General features: G+C 42.7%; 1 protein-coding gene across 1 annotated transcript in view; it reads left to right on the top strand.

The window, feature by feature from the left end:
• The first annotated feature begins 1,161 nt into the window (after positions 1-1,161).
• Positions 1,162-13,591, top strand: part of PAPLN (papilin, proteoglycan like sulfated glycoprotein) — a 90,781-nt gene continuing 78,351 nt past the window's right edge. Inside the window, 2 exon segments of the mRNA XM_036735610.1 lie at positions 1,162-1,529; positions 10,199-10,264. Coding sequence (XP_036591505.1) covers positions 10,202-10,264 — 63 coding nt within the window. The 5' untranslated portion in view covers positions 1,162-1,529; positions 10,199-10,201.

The following is a 13,591-nucleotide window of genomic DNA, read 5'->3' as shown; positions in this document are numbered from 1 at the left end:
GAAATCCTAGCCACTTGCCCCCTGAACACTAATGGCTATGAAGAAGGCTGTTCTGGGAGGCCCATTCTGCCAGGCATAAAGAGATATTGCTACTGAGCCCAGGACTGGGAAATCACGAAGCCCGAGTTCTAGGAATGAATGTTTACTACGAACCGGGTGGGAGACCTGGGACAAACCATCACCTGACTTGAAAGAACTTCCTCTATAAAATGAGGAGACTGGACGACGTGATCTCTAGGAGATCTATTTTATTATTTTTCTGGGTAACAGCAGGACCCAAGGGTGGAAGAAAAGGCAACCTAGAGGACTCAGTGGAAAATGACCAACTCCCCTACCCGTGTCCAAGGGAGATTTTCCGCTGAATTTGGGCTGGGAATAGAGCCCCTGAGCCTTATGTATTCTCGTACCCCCAGTGTTTAACATAGTGCCTGACAAACATATGTTGTTATTGTCGTTCAGGGTTTTCTTGGTAAAGATACTGGAATGGTTTGCCATTTCCTTCTCCAGTGTGCCCCCATTTCACAGATGAGGAACTGAGGCAAATAGGGGTTAAGTGACATGCCCAAGGTGGTCATGCAGCTAGTAAACGTCTGAGACCGCATTGGAACTCAGATCTTCTCGACTCCGAGCCCGATGCTCCATCCACTGCACCACCTTCCTGCCCCGCCGGGCATATAAGTGCTTAATAAATGATTCCTGATTGATCAGTTTTGGGGTTAGACTCGACGTCTTCTAAGGTCCCTTGTACTCTAAATCTATGATCCTAGGTCCTATGACTGACACCCTCCCTAGGAGAAAGAAAGGGCTGAGTTACAAGTTCGGAGCAGCTCCCTCCCCACTCCCAAGTGGAGGATGCGCAGTGTGTTCGCGTCCCGAAATAAAGCAGAGAAGGCAATACCTGAGAAAGAAAAGCGCCCGCCGCAACACAAGGGCTTTTTGTTCGGGGGGAATGGACTAAAAAGGGAGAGGAAACAAAGAACGGGGCAAGGTCCTCGGGGGGGGGGTCCTCTCCCTCGACTTTCTTTCTTTCTCCCCCCCTTCTCTTTTCTTTCCCTCCTGAAAGAAAGGAGCTCTGGGTGGCAATAAAACTCCTAAGTCGAGGGCTCCGCCCCAGAATATCTTGCAGCTGGGCTAGGAGTGAAGCCCCATGCGCCTGGAGAGGCTCCACCGGGCGACCAATTTAACTGGAAACCGTTTGGAGAAATCGCGGCAGAGGCCAAAAGGGATTCAAAGAACCCAAGGCACCCTTCCTGTGCTGTGCACCAAAGCCAAACGGGACTGGGGACGACCCAGCGGCTGGGAGCTGGGAGAAGAGACGTGCTTTAGAGGAGCTCCAAGCAGCACTCACCTGGGCGCCCAGCACCCATCTGTACTCGCACACACAGCCACACCTACACAGAAACCATACATCCCCCCTTACACAGTCACACCTACACACCTACACGCACACACACACATTATCTTTGAGTCTTTATATCCTTGAGCCGGGCATCCAGATTGGCGGGCACACGAGAACGCAAGCCGGGGAGGTAAGGTTTAACTTTATTAAGAGCTGTCCTTATTTCGCTTTACCTTGACTTAAGGGCACTTCCCTTTCGTTTCAGTCTCGCCACACGTCTAACTTTCCTTGCTGCTTTCTATGGGGAATAGCTTTTCTTCCCTCATCTTTGGAAGAGGTAGCATGGAGTTGGGGAGAGAGGTCGGGAAGACCTGGGTTCAAGTTCAGTCCCTGATCATTTACTGTATGGGTGACCCTGGCCACGTCTCTTAACGTATCAGTGTCCCAAGCAGCTCTCTAGAGGTTAGATTCCTTGCACCAATGAGACCACAGGTCAAAACCATTAATAGTATCTGACCCTGATACTGCGGCTCTAAAGTTTGCAAAATTTTACATACGATCTTTCATTCTGTCATTGCAAGGTCCCGGTGACGGGCTAGAGAAGAGGCTGTTTTCTGGGTACAAACTCCAACAAGCTCCTGGCGGGATGGGACTTTTCCCCCTAGAGTGAGCTTCTACACCTACTACTTGCCCCCAGGGTTAACGAGCCTGGGGTTTAATCTCAGTGGGAAACCAAACATTCCCGAGCTGTGGGTGAGGTGAAGGGAGGGAGGAGACCGCAGCTCCAGATCCAGCTGGATTAGATTGGGGGGTGGGGGGAGGATAGAGGGTGGGAGGAGTTTTGCTTTATAAGCAGATTCTGTCCCACCCAGTTCCCTGTTGCAGTTTTATGTTTCTGTAACTACGAGGGAGGGGGAGAAGGCCTCAGGTGGATTGAGTTCTCAGTCCCATCCAGACCCATCTTCTTTGGAGAACACTCTCTTTGTTGCTTATTCAAGGAATGCCCAACACAGGAAATTGGAACAAGGGACAAAAAGTTAAAAACATAAAGTCTTCTTTGGGGACCTGGCCCGGGCTGGAGTCTGTACTCCACCACACCCTCCTCATTTGCTCTGCTAGATTCCCTTAGCGGCAGGACTAGCCTAAAGAGTCATTCGAGTCAGTACTTACTTTAAACCAGACCACATAGGTATAGTTTACCCCCTTACCCATCAATGCCTGAAATTATTATTCCAATAACAACAAAAATATCTAGCATTTATAGGTGTGTCAGACACTTTACAAATATCTTATTTGATCCTCACAACAACCCTGGGAGGTAGATGCCATTACTACTATCCCCATTTTACTGTTGAGGAAACTGAGGCAACCAAAAATTAAGTGACTTGCCCAAAGTCACATACCTGATAGAGGTCTGAGACTGGATTTGAACTCGTGTCTTCCTGATTCAAGGTCCAGCGCCTATCCACTAACTGCCTTTGGCTTAAGAGTCTAACATTTATTAAGTACCTACACGGTGCCAGGCACCATGCTAAGCACCCGGGATGCAAAAAAAAAAAAAAAAAAAAAAGGTAAAATAGTCCCTGCTTTCCGGGAGCTTCTAGTCTAATGGAGAAAGGCAGCATGCAAAAGAATATGTACAAACAAGCTACATACAGGATGAATTGGGAATAATCAACATAGGGAAGGCACTAAAATTGAGGATAGGGAAAGCTTTCCAGTAGAAGGTAGGATATTAGCTGGGACTTGAAAGCCAGAAGGAGGAGATGTGGAGGGAGAGCATTTCAAGCATGGGAGACAGCCAGTGAATCCGTAAACATTTATTAAGTACCTACTGTGTGCCAGGCACTATGCTAAGCACTGAGGGTAAAAAAAAAAAAAGTCAAAAGAGGGTCCCTGCCCTCAAGGAGCTCAAGATCTAAGGGGAAATAAAAAGTAAACAAATTATGTACAAGCAAGCTATATATGGGATAAGTAGGCAATAATTAAAAGAGGGAAATCCTAGAATTAAGGTGTTGGGAAAGGCTTTCTTTAGACCAGGTGTCAAAACTGTGTGCCAAGGGCATCGTTTGTCCCACAATACTGCCTACTACAGCTGAACCAGATTAATATGCAGTTACTCTCTGATTTTAACGTGTTTATATATTAATTTTAAAAAAGAAATATATAAGCATGTGTGATTTTTAAAATCAACAAGTGTATTGGCAATCAAAATGGGCTCTTAGCACTTATTCAACCAAGTGCCCTTGAAGAGTTTGGCCTTTGTTTCCTTGATTAAATTAGGAGTCTTTGATGACCTCCGTGCCTCAAGGGAAAGCCTAGTTTACATGGGTTTGAGTGACATGTTTGTGACATCAGAGGCTTTTAGACCACGTGGGTTCAAATTGCATTTTTGTGATGATTTTAGGTCGTGTGGGTGAGTCGCATGTGTGACTCACCCTTGACCCTGAAAAAGATACAAAAGCAGAAGTTGACTTTCTTTTTTTCGGAGCTCTGAGCAGGAGTATTGCGTGACTCTGGGCCAGCTGTTGTTATGAGCTCCTGGCTGAACTCAGATGTTGGTTAACTGTGAATTGTATTTGGTCTGTCTGTTGATGTTTGTAATCTGTTTGTATTTGCTCTGAAGTTCAGGGTGCTGGCTTTTACCCCTGAACTAAGTTAATGGTATTTGTATGCTGGATTAAAATAAGATTGTTAACCCTTTGACGTTGCTTTCCTTAGTAAAGCAGATTAAAAGAATCTGGGCTTGCAGAGTTCTATGAGCTGGTTGTTGTTGGTTTTTCACCCTGACAGCAGCTGCTAGCCGAATTGTTACAACAACATGCTGCTCTCAGGGCTCTATACGTACAGTTTAGTGGACACCATTTCTTCTTGTTGTTCATCCTTTGTTCTTGAAGAGGACCTGTGACATCACCAGGATGTCTTGACCTGTGAGTGGATTGGATTTAAGTGAGGCAGAACTGCATAAAGTCATCAGCTTCACTCTCCTCCAGAGTCATCAGAGTCCAGTGGTCAGACATATGCCGAGATGACTGATGATGGCGCAGCACCCCATTTCTATTTGAGTTTGACATCATTGCTGGGCTAGGTTATATAGGGCTTTGAATGTCAAACAGGAGTTTGTATTTGATCCTAGAGGTAGGGAGCCAATGGAGTTTATTGAGTAGGAAGGCGACGTGGTCAAACCTGCTCTTTAGGAAAAGCACTGTGGAGGATGGAGTGGAGTGGGGAGAGACTTATGGTAGGCAGGCCGACCAGCAGGTTATTTCAAGAATTCATTTATTAATTGATGGGGTTAGTTGTCACTTAGCAGAAAAACAGAGCTCTAAAAGAATGGGGTTCTCTGGAGTGTATTGGGAGGTTTAACTAATCTTGCTTTATATCTCTGGAGGTATACATGGCTATATATGCTCCATTCTACAGCCCTCTCCCATCATTCCCAACCAAACGAAAACATGAATAATGGCATGGATTAAGGAGAGAGAGCATCACATGCTTTATGGGTAGGACTTTTATTGAGGAGGTGCCAAAGTGAGCAGCATGAGGGTATTGGGTGACAAGTGAGAGCATCCTGGGGACTCTTCCAAGAAGCAAGTTCCCGAGGCCCTCTGCCTCAAGCCCCACAAGTTGCCTCCAGAGGCAGTAGCTAGAGAATGTTGGTTGTCTTGGGTTGGGATGCCCCCCAAAACACAACACGGGACCAGCATGAAAGGCATTATCAGCCCTTGCTTTGAATATGCCTTTTCTATCCAGCCCACAAAGACTGAGTTCAATCCCAAGGTTCCCTGATGCCAGAGAAAAAGGATCAGAATCTTCTCATACTTTCTGGCTGATTTTTACCCAATGTAGAGATTCGGGGAAATGTTTTTAGCAGAACTTAGATGGGGCTAGTTTCTCATAAAAAAGGGATTAGCAGTATTGTTTCTAGAAAAGGTACTCACTATACAAAGTAAATATCAGATATTAGGTAACTACTTAATTCTTCCACCATAAAAGACATATTTAGAATATGAAAGATTTATAAATGAGCTCTAATAGATACTTAAAACATAAAAACATAACCCACATACCATTCATACTCTCCCTGGAAATAAAGACAATTTTATAAGACTGCTGAACAGATATTTCCCTTCTTCTTCCTATCTGTGCTTATGTTTTCAATAGGAATGCTTGGGAGTTTTCTGTTTTGTTAAAAGCCCATTTCTCCCCCCTTCCCCCATAGCATTATATTCACTTTTACTGGGTAAGTTATTCTTGGTTGTAAGCCTATATCTTTCACCTTCTGGAATATTGTATTCTAAATGTTCGCTTCTTTAAAATGGTGGCTGCTAAATCGTGAGTGATCCTGACAGTGGCTCTTGCTTCCTTCTTGATGCTTGCAGCATTTTTTCTTTGACCTGGAAGTTCTGGATTTTGGCTACGATGTTCCTGGGAGTTTTCATTTTGGGGCTTCTTTTAGGGGGTCATGGGTGGATCCTTTCTTTTTCCATTTTCTCCTCTGGTTCTAAGAGATTTGGGCAGTTTTCTTTTTGAAGCCTTTTGAAATATGTTGAAGTTCTTTTTTTGCTCATACCTTTTATCCAATGATCTTAAATTTTCTCTCCTCGATCTGTTTTCCAGGTTATTTGCTTTTGCTCTGAAAAACTTTATACTTTCTTCAATTTTTTTCAGTCTTTTGACTTTGTTTTAATATTTCTTGTAGTCTCATGGTCCAGTATGATTTTCAGGAAGTTTGTTGCTGAGAAGAGCTAAGTGTATCAAAGTCAGTCATCGCACAGAGTGGCTATTACTGTGTACAATGTTCTCCTGGTTCTGCTTACTAGCATCAGTTCATATAAGTCTTTCCAGGTGTTTCTAAAGTCTGCCTGATCATTATTTCTTATAACACAATAGTATTCTATTACATTCACATGCCACAACTTGGTCAGCTACTCCTCAGCTGATGGGCGTCCCCTCAATTTCCAATTCTTTGCCACCACAAAAAGAGCTGCTATAAATGTTTTTGTACATGTGGGTTGTTGGGAAGGCCTTGTAATACCAATGCTGCCTGGCTCTGTGGACACGTCATACACATCTAACTTCGTGGGTTTTTTTTTTAATGTTCTCATTTGTGACATTCAGTTAACAAGTGTGTTTGTTTCTTTGCTTTCCCAGTTTCTAATTCGCCTCTGGAGAGAACCAGAGTAGCAGGAGGGATTGGGAAGAAGCTTGCCCTCATAAGTAGAACGATAGTATCTAAGTCAGTTCTGGTGATTACTATTCACTGTTTCCTAAGAGGACTTTTGCACAGTCTCTACTTCCACCAGAATAGTGGATCAGATTCCCCATCTGAAAATAGAGAAGATCTTTCAGGGCCAGAGTCGCATTTGATTATGAATCACAAGTTTTCAGTGTTATAAGAGAACTCAGTAGTTACTGAGTCCAACCTGGACCTAACCTCTCTCTGCAATATTCCAGATGGATAGTCATCCAGCTGTAAGACCACCTTTAAGAGGGAGCTCTCTACCTCCCAGGGATGCCCATTCTACTTTTTAGACTGCTCTGACCATTGAGAAATTCCCAACTTCAAGCTTAAGTCTGCCTATTAGAGAAGTCAGTTGAGAATGCTCTCAGAAGAAAAAGGGGGGGGACTATGTGGATCTTGGGGGCAGCTAGGTGGTGCAGTGGATAGAATGCTGGACCTGGAATCAAGAAGATGCACCTTCATGCATTCAGATTTGACCTCAGACACTTACTGTGTGTGACCCTGGGCAAATCACTTAACCCTCTTGTATCAGTAAGGCAATAAACGCAACATTAACCATAATCGTGAATATGCCTATGTAGTTCTATATCGCAAAGTATGAGAGACTCTCCATATAGAAGGTAAAAGAAGTATAACATTTATTCAGACACCAGAAAACCATATCCCATAACCAAAGGTTCAGCTCCCACAGCCAGTTAGCCCACTTCATCATAACAGCAAGGAACCCAAAACATTCAATACAGAATATCACAACATGGAGCCTCAACATCCCCAAACCTCTCTGACCTCTTGCTGGGTCAGGGGTCTTCTGGGGTCTTCCCCAAAACAAACTCACAGTACAGCTAAGTCAGCCTGTTCAGTTCTAACAATCACAAGGGTGACCATCGACAGCCATAACACCTCTCTCTCTCTCCCTCTCTCTCTCTCCCTCCCTCTCTCTCCCTCCCTCTCTCTCCCTCCCTCTCTCTCCCTCCCTCTCTCGCTCTCTCCCTCCCTCTCTCTCTCTTTCTCTCTCTCCCCCCCTCTCTCCCCCTCTCCCCCTCTCTCCCTCCCTCTCTCTCTCTCTCTCTCTCTCTCTCTCTCTCTCTCTCTCTTCCTTACCTGCAAAATTATGGCATTGGATTAGATATTTTTTTTAAAAAAAATTTATTTATTTTTAGTTTTCAACATTCACTTCCATTTGCTTTTGAGTTTTAAAATTTCCTCCTGCTCCTTCCTCTCCCCCCTCCCCAAGATGGCATGCAATCTGATATACGCTCTACATATACATTTATATTAAAAATATTTTCACATTAGTCATGTAAAGAAGTATTGGAACCAATGGGAGGAACCATGAGAAAGAAGAAACAAAACAACAAAAGAAAAAAAGAGAGCAAATAGTATGCTTCGATCTGCATTCAGACTCCATAGTTCTTTCTCTGGATGTGGATAGCATTGTCCATCATGGGTCTTTCTGAGTTGTCTTAGATACTTGCATTGCTGAGAAGAGCTAAGTCTATCAAAGTTAGTCGTTGAACTGTTCATTATTTCTTACAGCACAAGAGTATTCCATTACATTCATATATCACAGCTTGTTCAGCCATTCCCCAATTGATGGGCATCCCCTCAATTTCCAATTTTTTGCCACCACAAAAAGAGCTGCTATAAATATGTTTGTACATGTGCGTCCTTTTTCCATTTTATGATCTCTCTGGGATACAGCCCTAGAAGTATATTTCTGGGTCAAAGGGTATGAACATTTTTATAGCCCTTTGGGCATAGTTCCAAATTGCCCTCCAGAGCAGATCAGATTAGATAATTTTTAAAGCTCTCCTTTAGTAGGCATTCTGCATTCTGTTTATCCCTCCACCCTTGTGGCTCATAGCATTTGCTAGATAACTGGCTAGGGTTAGGGACTTGATGTGTGGCTATAGGAGGGGATGAAGTGAATTGGAACTTGGGAGGCCTCAACTTGATTTTCTTAAGTCAAATTAGCAGGCCACACCCACATAACACATTAAGAGCCTTGTCGATGAAGTGGAGGCCACACTTGGGATTTATTAGGGTCAGATCCTCTTCATTCAGGATTTGTTCACTAGACCTGGGTTAGGCTGCAGTTCACCTTTGAACTACCTAAGCAAATAAATTTGGGGTGGTGTGGTAAAAAGCAAGGGACTAGAAGACAGAAGATCTGACTTTTATTCCTAGCTCCTTCACTTACTAGGGACAAATCTATGTTCTAGGTGGGTCAGTCAGTCAACCAATGTTTATTAAGCACCTGTGTCCCAGGTGGGCAGCTGGGTGGTGCAGTGGATAAATCGACTGGCCTGGAGTCAGGAAGACCTGAGTTCAAATGTAACCTCAGATACTTACTAGCTGGGTGACCCTGGGCAAGTCACTTAACCCTGTTTGCTTCAATTTCCTCATCTGTAAACTGAGCTGGAGAAGGAAATGGCAAACCACTCTAGTATCTTTGCCAAGAAGAACCCAGTTAGGGTTACAGAGACATGACTGAAAAATGGCTGAACAACCTCCGCTTACTAGCAACGTGACCTTGGGCAAGTCACCTCTCTGGGTCTCACTTTTTTTCATATGTAAAATGAGGCTATCTGATCTGCTAATGTCACAGAATTGTTGTGGGATAAAGTTAGATGATGACTATGAAAGTACTTTGTAGGGGAGGCTAGGTGGGGTATGAATAAATGATATGATAAATCGACTGACCTGGAGTTGGGGAGACCCAACTCAAATCTGGCCTCATACACTTACTAGTTGTGTGACCCTAGGTAAGTCACTTAACCCCAGTTGCCTCCTCCCAACAAAAGTACTTTATAAATTGTAGCGGGCTATATGAGAGGTGGCATGGCCTTGGAGTCAGGAATACCCGGGTACAAATCCTGATTCTGACACATAAATGCCATACCACTATAGACAAATTACTGAATCTCCTAGTTTTCTAGGGAACTCTGCAAAGTCTTCCTCAATGAATTCTTCCAGCCACTTGGGTACACAACCTAGAAGTCATTCTCTTTACTTTTGTTTACCCTGGATACCTTATCAAATCTTATCTCTTCTATCTCCTCAGCTGACCTCTGTCTCTTTCTGTCCTCGCCAAAAGCACTCAGGTCTAGGCTCTTTTCACCTTTTGCCTGGATTTTTGCAATATCTCCTAGCTGGTCTCACAGCATTGGGTCTCTCTCTTCCCAGTCCAGTCTCTACACAGTTGCCAAATGGATTCTTCTGATGTACATTATCTGATGACGTTGGTGTGTGCCAAGCTCAAGAAGCCTCAATGCCCTCCTCATTGTCTGTAGGATAAAATACAAACTCCTCTGTATCTGCATTTGGGTAACTTTCCTCTACCAGCCTGCCAGTGGGATTGGTTTTGGCTCCCTGCCTATTCACCACTCTTGTTCACCATGTTACCACAAACTTTGACAAAGAGGAGAGAGGACATTGTGATATATACTAGAGACATCTCTGAGAGGGGAACAGCCTCAGATGCCTGAGGCATTGATTGGGAACTTCTTTATTCTTGTAGGGATTGGTTCCCTCCTTGTCCTTCCCATCTCTACTTTGCACCCCAGAGCTCATTGAAAGCACTGGTTTTACTGAACACTTTTCTTCCTATGCAGGAGATGAAGAAGCATCCCTTTTTGCTGCTGCTGCCACTGCTGCTGCTGCCATCCCCTGTATTCTCGGTAAGTGAGAGTGCCTTCTAGGGAAGGAGGACTGGGAATCAAGAGGGTGTATCAGAGTCCATACAGCCCCACAGAGTCAGAAAGACCTGTGTCCTAATCCTGCCTCAAACACTTAAGAGTTGCGTGACCCTGAGGAAGTCCCTTAAATCTCTGTGTGCCTCTGTAAAATGAAGGAATGTCCCTTCCAGCGTGAAAACTATGTTCCAGTAATATGAGCTTCTAGGCAGTAGCCATAATTAGTCTCTTGCCCAGGACTGACTCCTCTTTGGCACTTTATACACCATCTTCCTTACCAATTAGTTGCTCCCTTTCCCAGGAGGTACAATATGAGACTCAGGTTACATTGAACTTCCTTATTCTTCTCTGGGTACCTCAAGCCCTGTTTAAAAAAAAAAAAAAAGCAATCTTTTTGGATGCTCTTTTCTTACATCGTTCCTATTTCCCTCCCCAATCTATAGAATTTTTCTAACGAAGAAGTCCAGTCTAGTAATACAAATCAACCCTTGGTCATGGCTGAAAACAAATGATTTAGGCTTAGGACTCTACACTCGTTAAAAACCACTTCTCTCCCTAGAGGCAGGAGGTATATTATGTTGACCCCCTTCTGACATTACAATCAGTCATTACGTTGGTCAGAATTCTGAAGTCTTCTTTGCTTTTTCCTTTACATCATTATGGACCTTGTGTAAACCATTATGGTTCTGTTTGCTTTGTTAAGCCCTGTTTAAAAAATGACTCATTGGGTTTCCCAACATACAGAGGTTGTGGGATCATAGGGTTGTAGATTGAGAGCTGGAAGACACCTTCAAGGTCAGAGTTGAACCCTCTTATTAAAGGATGAAGGCATTTAAGGCCCATGTAAGGTCACACAGCTTGCCCAAGGTCATACAACTGGTAAGTATCCAAGGTGGGATTCAAACCCATGTCTTTCTGACTCTTGAGAAAACTGAAACAAAGGTAAAGAAGATATTTTCTGAAGTAATATACTTAGGATATTCCTTCAAAGTCTGAAATTCATCCTGCCACATGATTAGACCCAACTCTTGGCTGCTGCTCATTATCAAGATGGAGGCTGAGTCCAGTAGGGCTTGGGCAGTCAATCTCCAGGCTGATTGATTGCCCAAGCCCTATCCCTTTTGCCTTCAGATTTTAAACTTGGAATTGAGGGTGGAGGCAGAGGTGTGTGTGTGTGTGTGTGTGTGTGTGTGTGTGTGTGTGTAACAAGCTTAGAACTGGGTAGGCAGAAATGATAATGGTGGTAGATTCCAGAGTTGGGGTTTGGTTGTAGAGTAGGCCCTGTACAAATATAAGGGTGAGTCATAGTTGGGTAGTTGAGCCCTGGCAGAGAATGTACTGAAATGGCTTATTATACCACATAATCAAGGATTTCATATTTTTGGTATATTGATACAAACCGGTTTGCCTAGGAGATGTCCATAAATAAAATTCATCATAATTTGCATTTATGCAGTGCTTTGTGGAGAAGTTGAGGGGACCCAAGATGCATATTAAGATATACATTTTTGTATATGCCTCATATATAGATTTTTTGTTTAATCATATTTGTTACTATTTTTTTAATTGTGGAGATTTTAGAAGAGAAAGGGGAGCTAGAAATAGGGATGCCAAAAAAAAAAAAAAAAGAAAAGGTTATTACAGCTTTTAAAAAAAATCACGGAAGAGAACAGAAGAATGTTCAGAGAGACATAGAGAGGCAGAATCCAATTGAATTGATTACAACATTTTGAATTTTATAATTGAATTTATTAGAAAAAATTTGAAAAGAAATGCAAGCTGCATGTAATAGAAATTCATGGTTTCATTTGCAATTCTTATTTTCTGCTTTTTGCATATGGAGATGTTCATGTTTGCCAAGTTCAGAAAATTATATATCAAAAACACTTTATGGTGACAAAGTTATTTATGTACATCATCTTATTTGAGCCTCACAGAAATTGTGGGATGAAAGTTGTTCAAATATCATCATGCCCATTTTGCAGATGGAGAAATTCAGGTCTTGAGCAGAGCTGTGACTTGTCTAAGGTCACACAGTGGCAAAGGCAGGTTTTAAATCCAGGTATTCTGTCTTCCAAGTCCAAGACTCTTTACCCAATGGCAGACCTTTAACCTTGGTGTAGTGTGAATTTGGTTAATTGATGGACAGTCTCTGTATGATCTCGTTCAGCTAGGTGGTACCTTGGACACTTAGAAGCTGTGTGACCCTGAGCAAGTCACTTAACCTGGCTTGCCTCAGTTTCCTCATCTGTAAAATGAGCTGGAGGAGGAAATGGCAAATTACTCCGGTATCTTTGCCAAGAAAACCCCAAATGGGGTCATGAAGACTCAGATATGACTGAACAACAATTCTGTTCTCTATTTATATGGTCGATCAACAAGCATTTATTATTTTTATTTATTTATTTTTAGTTTTCAATATTCACTTCCCTAAGTTTTAAATTTTCTCCCCTTCCCTCCTCCCTCCCTCCCCAAGGAGGCTGATCTGATATAGGCTCTACATATACATTCCTATTAAACATATTTTGACATTATTCATGTTGTATAGAAGAATTACAACAAAAGAGAGAAACCATGAGAAAGAAAAAACAAAACAAAATGAAGAAAAAAAAAAGAAAGTAGTCTGCTTCACTCTGCATTCAAACTCCATAGTTCTTTCTCTGGATGTGGATGACATTTTTCATCATTGCTGAGAAGGGCTAAGTCTATCAAAATCAGTCATCTCACACTGTGGCTCTTACTGTGTATAATGTTCTCCTGGTTCTGCTCACTTCACTTGGCATCAGTTCATATAAGTCTTTCCAGGTTTTTCTGAAGTCTTCCTGTTCATCATTTCTTATGGCACAAATAGTATCCCATTACATTCATATACTACATGTTGATGCTTTCCTGGTAACTATGAATTGTGATTTGGTCTGTTTATATTGTGTATATTTGTAATTTGTTTGTATTTGCTCTGAAGTTCAGGTTGCTGGCTTTTCCTCTGAACGAAGTGAATGATATTTGTATGTGTGATTAAACTGAGATTGTTAACCCCTTCACATTGCTTTCCTTAGTAAAGCAGATCAAAAGAAACTGTGTTAGTGGCCTTCTGTGTGCTGGTTGTTGTTGGTTTTACACAGCCACAGTAGCTGCTAGCAGATTGTTGCTGCAGAGTCGTGCAACTAAAAAGTGTTTGAGATGGGATTTCAACTAAAGTCTGCCTAACTCAAAGCCCAAAGCTTTGTCCATGTCACCACCAGCTGTCTTTGGTGGGGGAGGTAAAATATAAATACCTGTATACAAGATAGATACAGAGTTAGACAGCAGGTA

The sequence above is a fragment of the Trichosurus vulpecula genome, chromosome 8 (assembly GCF_011100635.1).
Source record: "Trichosurus vulpecula isolate mTriVul1 chromosome 8, mTriVul1.pri, whole genome shotgun sequence".
Classification (NCBI taxonomy): Eukaryota; Metazoa; Chordata; class Mammalia; order Diprotodontia; family Phalangeridae; genus Trichosurus; species Trichosurus vulpecula.
Note: the sequence above shows the minus strand (reverse complement) of the source record. Positions and strands in the feature narration are given on the sequence as shown.